This window comes from Syngnathoides biaculeatus, chromosome 22 (assembly GCF_019802595.1).
Source record: "Syngnathoides biaculeatus isolate LvHL_M chromosome 22, ASM1980259v1, whole genome shotgun sequence".
Taxonomy (NCBI): domain Eukaryota; kingdom Metazoa; phylum Chordata; class Actinopteri; order Syngnathiformes; family Syngnathidae; genus Syngnathoides; species Syngnathoides biaculeatus.
In genome coordinates this window covers 15,886,553-15,899,153 of record NC_084661.1, presented here as the reverse complement: position 1 = coordinate 15,899,153, position 12,601 = coordinate 15,886,553, and the positions used below count along the sequence as shown (strand labels likewise).

The window sequence follows — 12,601 nt, the reverse complement described above, 5'->3', positions numbered from 1 at the left end:
TTTTACGTGGATCAACTTCCATGATTTTTTTTTTTTTTTTTTTTTCAACTCTGTACCAAAATTTCAAATTGTCATGTCATATAATGTTGATGTTAGAAGCATTTTTGTTACCATACAATAGGTGGAAAAACCAATTACCCTTTTCTGATTCCAAAACTAGTTCATAAATTTCATGTGTAAATGTGATGAGGCGGTTAAAGATATTTGTTTCACAGCTATAACGGCCCTTTGAGGGGAAACGGTAAGTACAAAGTGGCGATGTGGACAATGTAACAAAAATGAATTTGACAGCCCTGATTTGTACGCTGGCACACCAGTTCGCATGTGACTTTTTTTTTTTTTTTTTTTTTTTTAACTTGTGTGCATGTCTCATTTTTGCTACTTCAAATATCGTAGTCTAATCGGCCCTTCAAAATCAGTCATGTGCTGATCAATGATAAACTTCTAGGTGTCAAATTTGTCCTGTAAGCATTTTTCTGTCTGCTTTTGTTGCTCATAATTTTTATTGCAGCAAACTTCCAACTAACGAGATCAAGGTGCGGTATGCCACCTTAGGATAAAAAAAAAAAAAATGAATAAAATGCAAAACATGGTGAAAATAGGAACTTTTTTTCTTTTTAGAGAAGTGCAATATCAATATTTAAGTCATGTCCACAAATGTAACGTGTTTAATGCTGTAAAATTTATTGCTGGTTTGGCTCCATCTGAAGAGGCTCAAGATAAATTTAAATGCACATAGTTGTATTTTTTTTTATTCTATTCATGAGTGGAGTATTTTTGCACAATTTTTCCTTTTCCAATAATTACACTGCGAAAATTCACTTCAGCTTTAAGAGCCACAGCCGGACCAGTAAATCTCCTGGTTCCGTTAAATCTGGCAACTAAACGGTTGTCGTCCTCATGCTGTCTGCAGAGTTTTCCCGTAGTTAGCTTCCGTAAAACGCGCATAATTCATGCAAGTACATCTGAAATGGAAATTTACCGGTAGTTTTCCCCCCACACCTCGCTCGGAGCGAAATCAGTTTTTACAATCAATATCTTGGGAGCGTCGTTTCCAGGTTAACAGTAATCGTATTCCGAGCTCTCGCTCGTGACTTTTCCCGCGGAGGTCTCTGGCTGCTGCGAGGCGCTCAGTGTGCAGTATTCGTGGCAGGAGCGGGGCGGTTCCCCTCGGAGAGGAGCGCCGCCGGGCCCGCGTTGCACCTTCTCCTCACCAAGTCTCGCCGGAGAAGCTCTGCGTACTGGCTGACTCGTGTTCTTGCACGGCAGCCCTGCTCGGTGGTCCTGCGCTGGACTCTGGTCCTTGTGGCTGTCCACTTGGAGCGTTTCCTCGGGCTTGAGCGTCATGGTCATGTTTGGTTGCGTGTCCACCCAGCTCTGTTATCACATTGGCAAAAGTACTCTGTCGGTATTTGGGTACAACTGCTGATTCAGTGGCGGTATCAAGTATGTACACTTGCTGTCACCTGCACAGCTCAATTGTCGGGGCAAAAAAATGATTTTTTTTTTTTTTTTTTTTTTTTTTTGAGAGCAGAAGTAAAAAATGCCTCTGCTCAACACAAAATAGTTTAGATGTTCTAGTAGGCTTTACCTGACTGGTTTTGTCAACACTGACTGCTATTTTGAACTGTTCATAATTCTACCCACCTTGTCTATTCCAGTGCCAGCCGTGACAACACAGCTTCGATTATATTTTTTTCTGCTAAGCAGAAGCTTGAAGGTTTTGCAACACTGACTCCTCTTTTGAACTGTTCATAATTCTCATTATCTAGTACTGTAGTCCCTCTTTCAGTTGAAGGAAAAAGAAACCATGACATTTTAAATCATTTCTAGCAGATCTTTGAGCGTTTTTTTTTTCAACACAGACTCCTGTTTAGAACTGTTCATAATTCTCGTGGTATTGTCTAGTACTGTAGTCCCTCTTTCATTTGAAGGAAAAACAGACCATGACATTTTTAAACATTTCTAGCAGGAGTTTGAACGTTTTGTCAACACAGACTCCTGTTTTGAACTGTTCATAATTCTCGTGGTATTATCTTGTACTGTAGTCCCTCTTTCATTGAAAGGAAAAACAGACCGTGACATTTAAAAAAAAAAAAAAAATTCTAGCAGATGCTTGAAGATTTTATTGCAACGCTGACTTCTGGTTTCAACTGTTCATCCTTCTCTCCACTTGGACCCAGTTCTTGCTGAAGATAAAATAGCTCTAAAGCACACGGGAGTCACGATCCTGAAAGGAGTACGTGAGTGCGCACGCCAGGCCAGGCCAGACTTACCTTAAAATCCCCATGGCACTCGCTGTACAGGCTCTGGAAGTACGGCGCTGGGGTGGGGACGAAGGCTCCTCGCCTCCACCTGGGAGTTTGCAAATCGGGAGCCGTCAAGTGTTGCCTTGAGCGAGTACCGAATTTGCCAGAACCGGCGGGGCGCCTTACCTCTTAAGTGAAGCGCAGCACAAAATCAGGACGAGCGTGGCGGTCACGGCGGAAGCCAGGAAAACTTTTTTGACATTTTTGGAAAGCAAGCCATCAACTGAGAAGAGCAATAATGAGAATTTTGCTGAAAGTGCCTGAAGGCTGATATCTTTATGTACAAATTATTTCATTTAGTTTTAGAAGGCTCATATTATGGGAAATAAGTATTTCAAACACATGTAAGCAAAACTGCAGTGTTAGCAGATATCGTTAGAAAAAAAATAATTTTCATCAAAAAAAGCAAAGGTAATGATTTTGGGGGGAAACTTGTATGTTACAAGATATTTAATTTTAAAAATAATACGTTTCAATTTATTTAAGGATGTAAAAAAAATGGATTACATGACACCACAATACTTTTAATGCAGAACCAAATGCCAAATGTTACACGATATTACACCATTTTTTTTTTTTTTTTGCATTCTAAATGAGTTTTCCCTGCTAAAAATGTTCTCAACATTTCTGAAGAGCTTTAGGACTTAAGTCCTATAAAATTTCTATAAAAACATTTTTGTTCTGTAGAAATTTTATAAAAAATCACAGCAAAGGTTTCTACAGAACAAGTTGTTCTGGACAAATTCTACAGATTTCTATAGAAATTTTTTAGCAGGTTTTGCTGTTGCTTCAATATTTCCTGCAAAAAAAAAAAAAAAATCTTCCTGAATTGGCCCTTTTGCAGATTTTGGAGGGAATCTCTCCTCTGTTATTCGTTGAAAAATTCACCCCCATTTTTGTTTTCTGGCCACAGCTACGTCTAGTATAAAAATAATGCTCGACTGCCATCTGGTGCCGAGCGACTATGTTGAAGTGAGGCGAAGAGCTTGATTTAGTCAGGCCGCAGCCTTCTCTAAAAGAAAATAAGTCCTTCGGCCCCATCTTGTGGCATCAGAAGGTAATTGCAAACCTTTTGGCATGCGCATCAGTCACTTGAGGATTTTTGGTATTCGTAAACTCTTTTGGAATTTGTCCGTTTCTACGGAACAAAGCCTCACCGTGGGCCGAGCCGGTTCTCCAGTGGACCTCTTGCGACCAGTCGCTCCATTTTCCCCGAAAGGGAGCGGCGCAGGGCACGGACCTCACCTTGGTGGAATATTCCGTGTCCGTTTCAAGGTCGCTGTCCGCCACGGAATATTCCGTACTGTCCACGGTGACGAAACGGCATCTCACCTGGAAGACGGGACTCCGATTATGTGGCGTCGCCACCTCTGACCTGGTCCGAAACGGCCTCCCTTACGCCGTTTCCGTCCCCTCGTTTGTGGAAACAGAGTTGATACTGCAGATAGTCCTTCAGGGTGGATATTTCCTCGTAGGTGTTGTTCCAGGTGAAGCGGTGTCGGCTGGAGTTGTGCGCGACCGCGAGGCAGCACGGTGCGTTGGGTTTAACTGGGAAAAATAGAGCAGGTTTTATTTTCGGGGCTTCTTCTTCGCCGTCGACTCGACGACTCCTCACTGTGTTCTGGCGGTCTGTAGCTTTCGACCAGGATCCGGCAGCTCCTCTCGGCGCCGTCGCTTTGTGGTTTTCGGCAGAGCGAGATTCGAAACAGGTCGTAATCCTTAAACGTCTCCGGCGAAGAAGAAGAAACATCGGTCGTCACGGAACACGCGCGGGGGCCTCCGTCGGCGTCGGACAGCGCGCATTCGTACGTCTCGCTGCGGACGAACGGGTCTCAGTCCGTCGAAGGGTCACCGTTTAAAAGGCGGAAAGCGGCGAGGGCGGCTCACCCTGTGTATTTCTTCTCGAAGGCCAGCCAACGGGGGCCGCCGTCGGCCGGCGCGACGTTCAGGGAGCAGTCGATGGCGAACACGAAATCGTTGTCGCACTCGAGATTCTCAGCCGTGCCTACGGGTCGCCTGAAGCCTACAGCGGTGGCTAAAGTGCAGATTGCGTAGCGATGCATCGGAAGTTTTAGAATCAATACTTGGAAGTTCACGCTAAAAATGTAACGACATATTTTCAAAGTCAATCCAAGCACTGCTTTGAGATACAAAGTAAATAAATCCTATAAATGTAATTTGTATTTTACGTTGTCAGCAGTTTCTCAAATTTAAGTATACATGGAACATATCTTGTATAAAAAGGCAAAATCTGAGGATGGGGGAAAAAAATGACAGTAGCTGTATGTCACTGTCTTGTCACATAAATTTCAATTTTTTCTCGCGGTCGTCTTATACGCGCGGCGACGTCACCTGCGGCAGAAAGTCGGTCCTCGCGGCCGGCGTGTAACAGGAAGAGCAGCATCAGCTCGAGCTGCGCCATCTTTGACCTCTCGGGCTCGTGTCGGCGCGAAGCTCTCCGTTTTAATGATGAGTGGGGAAAAAAGAGGGGGGGGGGGAGTGTGTGTGTGTGTGTGTGTGTGTGTGGGGGGGGGGTCTCAGCTGAGGAGAGGAGCGCAGCTGCTCGAGGCCGTGAAGCCTTTCATCTCCGACAAAACATGCACCTCCGCAGATTTATTCTCCCCCCCGCCCCATTCATAATTTAAAAAAAAAAAAAGGGGGGGGGGCATTAGCGTGGCTTTAAACCTCAGGTGTCAAACTCGAGGCCCGGGGGCCAGATCTGGCCCTCCACATGATTTGATGTTGCCACGAAGGTGAATAGTGTGGGCCAACTCCCATGGTTCTTGTTCAAATCTCCACAAGACATTTAAATTGCCACACCATAAATGATAACATTGAGATATTGCAAAAATATTTGGCTTACCGAACATCAAAAATAGTTGAGGAAAAAAACAGTTACCCTTGATTTCTGATTCCAAAACTATTTCATTAGTTTCATGTGTAAACATCATGAGGCCATTAAATATGATCATAATATCATAACAGCCCTCTGAAGAAAATGAGTTTGACCACCCCTGCTTTAAACAAACGAGCAGGACGCCACGTTAGGTCGAGCTGCAGCTGATCCTGAAGAGTAAAACAAAGTTTGGGCCGACACCTCCGATCCCATTAGGTGGAACCTTTACTCCCGATTTCCGTTTGAATTATTATTATTATTTTTTTTTTTTGATGCAGGAAATGTACATTTTTCTCCTCTTACTCGCCATTTCGATAAGCGTAAGGCCGAAACGAATTTGGAGCGCCGAGTTGTGCAATATCTGATGAGGCTTGTAGTTGGTTCGCGTGCTGATTGTAAACGATAAGAAGCGAGCGTGTGAGAGAGCTCGCGCTGTAAAGTTTGAGGGCCGATTCCTCATATTTAAAAAAAAAAAAAAATTCATTTCAGTTTGTCATATGAAGTTCATGAATTTCAGCAGGGAGGATTGACGGCCTTCTCATCGTGGTTATGAGATTAGCATTTTGTCCCTGACGGCTTCTCCTATTGTAATGTGTTGTTATTCAAAATATGTCAGGGGGATTTTGTGCGTGCAAGGAAGTCCCGTTCATAAAAGATTTTTTTTTTTTTAATCTGACGAGCTGCAAAACGTGTCAACCGTGACGCAAGAGCGGTCGTGATAAGGCGAGCGCGGTCTCGGAGATGATAGCGAAACGTTTTTCCTTTGCACGACCTCGATAGACGATTTCCTGACTGTTTGATACGTGACCTTCATGCTAATAATCGAGCTGATGAGTCCGTCTCAACGCGCAGGATCGGGACTTGTCTCCGTGGAGACGATCCACAGATATCTGAAGATATACTGTAATTATATATTTCTTACACATTTATTACTTATTTCCACATGGCGCTAAGATTTTTTTATTTGAGTAGACCCTTACTTTTTTTTTTTCGGGGTACAGATTTATTTTTTTTTGTGATTTGCGTGGGGATTAATTTTACTGTACAGCTCATTTTTAGATCTGATGAAGCAAGATTGTTTATGAACTGACAAAAGAAAACTCCATCGTGAGAGTTTGATAATTTCATCTGTTTTATTGTTCCACTGATTGTTGTGATTGTGCAGAAATGTATAAAGACAAGAAATTAAATTATTATAAAAGTGGACACAAGGGCTAACGCTAAATCCTTTTCAGATCAGTTTCCCTATTGACGTGTCGCAGGATACGTGGCGGTAAAAGTACGCTATGTACGCTAGCTTTTTTGTTTGTTTGTTAGCTTCAAGCGGTCGAGTTCAGATCGCGGATCCAGTGGAGCACTTGGGGGGGGGGGGGGTCACTCGCAGGCCAATTTTCCGTCGAAAGACGAAAGCGTGATGGCGAAGGCCTGAAGGGCACACATGGGGAAGCTGTAATCCATGGAGAAGACGTCCTCGGAAACGCGGCCGAACTGCATGACGATGTAGTCGCCTGCGAGACACAAGGACACACGGCCCACCATTTGGGAATGTTGTCCTTGGCAGGTTCTGGAAAAGCAGCGTTCTTGCTAGACTTTTGAATACCAATCTTAGCATTTGGTGCTAATGCTAGCTTATCTAACCTATCTTTTTGTGTTTTCTGAACTCACAATACTACGCGCTAGCACAGCAAATATCTGGTTCTCAATTGGAGCGCGGGTAGCTCTGCGTTCCCCTTTCGTCAGGGTAAACCGTCGGAAATTCACCGTTCTCCGGGTGGACGATCTGGAAGTTCTTGACGGAGGCTTGCGTGACGCGGCCGTGGAAGTTGAGCACGTACGACTGCGTCTGCTCGTTCCAGCTGGGGCACTTGTTGACCAGCGTCACCAGCTTGTCCGTCTTGTTGTCGGCGTGGCGCGTCAGCAGCGTTTCCTGTTCCTGGAAGTGGAACCCGCCGCGGTTTACGTTAGCCTATTTCCATTGAGACACGCTAGCGGGGCCCGAGGTGTAAAACTGACGTTTTTGGGCCGGATGGACACTCTGTCGTCGTTCTCCAGCATTCCCGGGATGATCACTGTCATTTTCCTGGGACCCCGAAAGCCCAGAACGTTTGTTTCCTGGAAAAGTAGCAAAAACCGCGTATAATTTGTCCTCTTGTGGGATTTTGAATGCGCGCTTCCCAAAACACGAAAAGGCCGATTTCACGAAAACGGGCTTCAGCCAGCGCCAGACTCACGTAACAGATGGCTGCCAGCTCTTGTCGCACCGATTCACACTCCTTGATAAAAGGTTTTTTCTCTGGGTTTTCGCCACCGTCGTATACGGTGAACTTTGTACCCAGCACGTTGGACCTGGAACACGGAAAATCTTATCTGGCGGTCTCGTAAGGCGCGCGAGACAAACGGCGTTTTCTGCAGAAAAGAACTCAACCTCAGCTTTCCGATGTAGCAGCTGGTGTCTCGGGACAGGTTCGTCGGGTCGGTCGAGATCAGGTAGTTGGAGGTTTTGCTCCTCTTCCTTTTCCGGCCCGCCATTAGAAAAACCTTCGCGGTGGCGCGGGATGCAGGGAACATGTACTTCGTTAACGTCAAGTATAAACACCTGAAGACTGCGTACGGTAGCGTAGCTTTTTAACTTAGCTACTACTCGTGATTCTAATAGAGAGCGGACCCTCTTTCCGTCGTCTTTCTCCATGTGGAGGTAGTAAGCGGGGTACATGCCCTTCTCCACGCCCCTCCGGTCCCTGGTGACCCGGCACTGGATGGTCACGTCCCTGGGCGCCGGCCGCAGGGCGAACGCCTCGAGGTCCTCCAACGATATCGGAGAAGCCGTCTGGCGCCACAAAAAAATACAAATTAGTTCCGTCGATTTGATCGCGCCATCCAAATTCAAAATGTTAGGGACTGTGCCACCAAAACCAGCAAAATGCTGAAAGATGCCACAGGGTGGCGGCAAAGCACCACTTTTCTAACAGGGCTTTGGTGTGACAAATAGAAGCTCTTCCCCCTCACTTCGACATGGTTTCTTGAGCTCAAGATGGTGCCCAAGCACAAATTTATATTAGACAGGGCTTTGGCCTGAGCACAAAAACAGAATAAGGAAGTTTTCCAACTTAATATTCAAAAGTTGGTTTGTGTCGTGTAAATATTTATTTCCACTATTTCTGTGGAAGTTGATGAAGGTTAATGTCGTGAAAAAAAATATTTTGAGGCTTGTTTGGTATTAATAGAAATAAAGTAAATTCCAGAAAAGGAAAAAAAAAACATGTAAAACCTGTTTTGAATGTCAGTCTTGTTTTTTGTTTTTTTTTTTTTTTTTGCCAAATCAGGTGGGCTAACCCGCATTTTTTCCAATTCAAAAATCGTAGAAAGGCTCAATGGAGATTTCCTTTGAATCTTGACCAATAGGGGGCAGTCTGCACTTTTTCAATTTCAATTCATCCGCGCAACAATTGGGCCTTCCCTGATTTTCCAAGATGGCGGCGCCCATGCGATTAGGCTTCAGCTCGTAAACTTTAGCCTTAGCTTTAGCTTGGGTGTCAGAACAGCCGCGTGCCGGAGGTGGTAAATGTTAAAGGTCGTCTTTTATGATGAAATATCGTCAGATTTGCAATCAACTCAAATCTGATTCAAATGAATTCTGCGCAAAGAAGTCACTTCTAAAAGGGGAAAAAATGGATTTCTGACGACTGACTCGGTTGTTGGATTCGCCGCCGGACGACGAGCTCTCCTTGTAGTTGGAGTTGAGGGAGGCCAGACTGGGCGCATTTCTCTCTCCTCTCTTCTTCTTTCTTTCCCTGCGCTCCGTCTGAGCCTCCTCGTCCTTGCTGTCGTCGCTGATTTGACACCTCGCTGCGAGGAACGTCGGCGCGTGATTACATTTAGGAAACGACCGGCCCGGATGTTGTTCCCGCGTCGCCAACGTACACGTGTCCAGATGTCTCTTGCCCCGGGGGGAGTTGCGCGGCGGCGTCGGGCACTCGTCGTCGTCGTCGTCGTCCTGCTCGTCGCGTTCTTGGTGTCCGTTTTTCTTTGGGCTCGCCGGCTCCGGGTCCGACAACGAAGTGTCCCGCAGGTGCTTCTCTGCGCGAAAATTCCAACGACAAGACAGAAGGCGGAAGTCGCGCGGCCAAATCGACAATCGAAATGGTTTAATCCAACTGAACTCTGCTTCACAAATCAACTACAGAAATTAAAAAAGAAAAAAAAAACAGTGCGAAGTTTGAGCAATTAATTTTGTGATCGTTTCACTGCCCACTAGGGGGTGCAATGATAGCGCCGCCTAGTGGGCATTGTCAAACTAGCCAGCGTCATCTCTGCGGCGAAGATCGTCCTTACTTTTGCGCTCTTGTTTTGCCGTTTTGTTCGTGGTCGTTCCGCCGTCGCCGTCTTTCGCTTTGTCCCTCTTTTTTGCTTTTTTCTCCTTGTCTTTCGCCGGTCTGTCGTTCTCTTCCACAGCTGGAAAAGACGCCAGCGTGATTCGCCACTCGCGCACGCGTCACGGCACATTCCAACTTTTTAAAACGCAACGAACGTGCGACAGAACTTTGCAGCTCATAGCGACATTTTAAAGATTAGGGTTTTTTTTTTTTTTTTTTTGCTATCAACTTTTTACATTTTTGTTCTTAATTTAAGAAAAAAGTGAGCTTTGTTTGATTTACTCCTAGAAAATACAGTGGGCCTAAACTAAACCCCTGGTTATGACCCTCACGCCATTATTTATATGTGCTGTGAGCCGGCCCCCAAATATCTCAAATTATTATTTTTTCTTTCAATTAAAAACAATTACAAGCCCGATCATGACATTTTTGCACGCCTCTCGTGCAATGGTCCATCGATTTCAGAAAGACTGTAGCAAAACCGAAAGGTTTCGACCTTTTTCCACGATGACGCCGATCGTATGCGACTTGACACCGTCGGCCGAGAAGGACGCAGGCGAGAGTGCCGCTTTTCCTCGCGAAGTCGTAAGCGGTTGAAATGTTCTTACGTTTGTCTTCCTCTTTCTTCTTGCTCTCCTCGGCTTCCTCACGCGAGTCCTCGTCCTCGTCGTCCGTTTTTTCATCTCCTTGCCCCGTGCCCAAGTCGATCTTTTTGGGAGCGACGGGCCACTCCTCGGGCACCCCCGTCAGCGCCGGGGCGGCCTTCCCGTCGCCCTCGCCCAGCGTGATGATGTCCAGCGGGTTGTCGTGGGCGTGCTCCACTTGCTCTTTCATACAGAAACGCGTCGTTAAAGCTCGGCAAGGTACAGCAAAGAACCATCGTGACGTTTTTTTTGAGACAAACCGCTGAGGGAGATGTTGCTGAGGGACTGGCTGATCAGCAGCGGCGTCTCGTCCGAGCGGCCTTTTTGTTTGCGGTTCTTCTGGCGGGCGTCTCGGTTGGCGACCACCATTTGGCAATCGGCGCGCTTCTTTTGTTGCTTTTTCATTAAAATGCATCGCTGGGACGGAATCACAGCTTCTGTTACTTGGTTGTTTTGCGTAACACACAACCCCCCCCCCTCCCCCCGTTTATCACGGGGAATATATAAATATCATAACATTGCGCATGAAAGCGAAATAACTATTGTAAACAAACAAATGTATTGAACTCCAAAGTTAAATACAACCAAACTGGGCCGCGGAAACACTGGACTGCATTTCTGATGATTATGAAGTTCTTTTATTAGCTTCAACCTTGACAATGAAGCAAAAATTGCACGTTGACCCAAAATACAGTGAGGAAAATAAGTATTTGAACACCCTGCTATAATTATTGCTAGTTCTCCCACTTAGAAATCATGGAGGGGTCTGAAATTTTCATCGTCGGTGCATGTCAGTTGTGAGAGAGATCTAAAAGTTCAGGAATCACAATGGAGGATTTATTTATTTTTTTTAACGATTTGTGTGATATAACTGCAAATAAGTATTTGAACACCTGAGGAAAAACGATGTTAATATTTGGTACAGTAGCCTTTGCTTGCAATGACAGCGGTCAAATGTTTCCTTTACTCGTTCACCAGGTTTGGGATTTTGGCCCACTCCTCCACACAGATCTTCTCTAGATCAGGCAGGTTTCCGGGCTGTCGCTGAGAAACACGGAGTTTCAGCTCCCTCCAAAGATTTTCTATTGGGTTTAGGTCTGGAGACTGGCTAGGCCACGCCAGAACTTTGATATGCTTCTTGGGGAACCACTCCTTGGTTTTCCTGGCTGTGTGCTTCGGGTCATTGTCATGTCGAAAGACCCAGACACGACCCATCTTCAATGTTCTGACTGAAAATCTCACATCACATGGCCGCGGTCGTCCTGTCCCATGTGCAGAAAAAAAACCCCAATGCATGATGCTACCACCCCCATGCTTCACAGTAGGGATGGTGTTCTTGGGATGGAACTCATCATTCATCTTCCTCCAAACACGCTTGATGGAATTTTGACCAAAAAGTTCCATTTTGCTCTCATCTGACCACAAAACCTTCTCCCATGACTCCTCTGTATCATCCAAATGGTCATTGGCAAACTAAATACTTATTTGCAGCCGTATTACACAAATAAATCGTTTAAAAAAAGGTCTTCTAAAGTCAGTGTAATTGCAGCATTTGCTCTTTTAGTACTATAATAGTACCAAACTGGAGGAAAATCTCATAACTAAACATTATTGCCTCAAGTTCAACAACAAATAATTACGACGCATGCAAAAAAAAAAAAAAATCAAGGATGCTTCAGCATCATCTTCAATTTCAAACTTTTAAAATGAACGCAGACGCAACTATCCCAAGACCTCTTTGACACGCACGAACAGCACCTGAGCCGTTGTCGCCTTACCTGGTTGTTGAGTTTCTGCTGCCGTATGTCGGGATCCTCCATGCCGGCGGCGCGGCTTTAAAAACGGGGCCGAAAAGCGCAAACGCGAGCTAGGAAAGAGGACGAGAGGAAGCGGGCGAGCGACGACGGCGGCGGCGCCATCCGACTTGTCCGCTCACCTGCGTTGGAGCAGAAGGCAAAGTGGATTAAGGGGGGGATAATGTTCTTAAACAGCTCAGCCGGCGCCGACAAGTAGCCGAGGGGAGGCCGGGCCCCTGCCGCAAACACTTGTTTTTATCCAAAATACGGACAGGATCGCGGATAAAACATTATTATTATTTTTTTTTTGGGGTACCTGCGCGCAAATTTGCTCCAAATGTCGAGAAGGAAAAAAAAAAAAAAGTGACGCCTTTTTAAAATCAGACGGCGAGGCGCACAGACGCATCTCTCGCGCTCGGCGGGTGATGTGGAGAGCGGTCGCCATGGTTACAGCCGGGCGGCAGCAGCGACAACAGGTCGTCGCGTTTCCGTTTTGCCGGCGGAACGGCAATGTTATTGTGTTATTACTGCTTTGTAACACAAAGGTGCCAAATCTCGACTGAAGACAAAATCATCTTTTTGC

The 12,601-nt window shown here is 45.6% G+C and overlaps 1 protein-coding gene across 1 annotated transcript; it reads right to left on the bottom strand.

The window, feature by feature from the left end:
- Positions 1-5,864: 5,864 nt before the first annotated feature.
- Positions 5,865-12,452, bottom strand: si:dkey-220f10.4 (tubby protein homolog). The gene is made up of 12 exons (XM_061809617.1): positions 12,001-12,452; positions 10,483-10,639; positions 10,187-10,405; positions 9,538-9,657; positions 9,127-9,282; positions 8,894-9,051; positions 7,871-8,032; positions 7,631-7,743; positions 7,437-7,551; positions 7,219-7,317; positions 6,967-7,138; positions 5,865-6,713 (listed from the first exon to the last, which is right to left on the bottom strand). The coding sequence occupies exons 1-12, from the start codon at positions 12,040-12,042 to the stop codon at positions 6,580-6,582; spliced, it is 1,647 nt and encodes a 548-aa protein (XP_061665601.1). The 5' UTR covers positions 12,043-12,452; the 3' UTR covers positions 5,865-6,579.
- Positions 12,453-12,601: the final 149 nt, after the last annotated feature.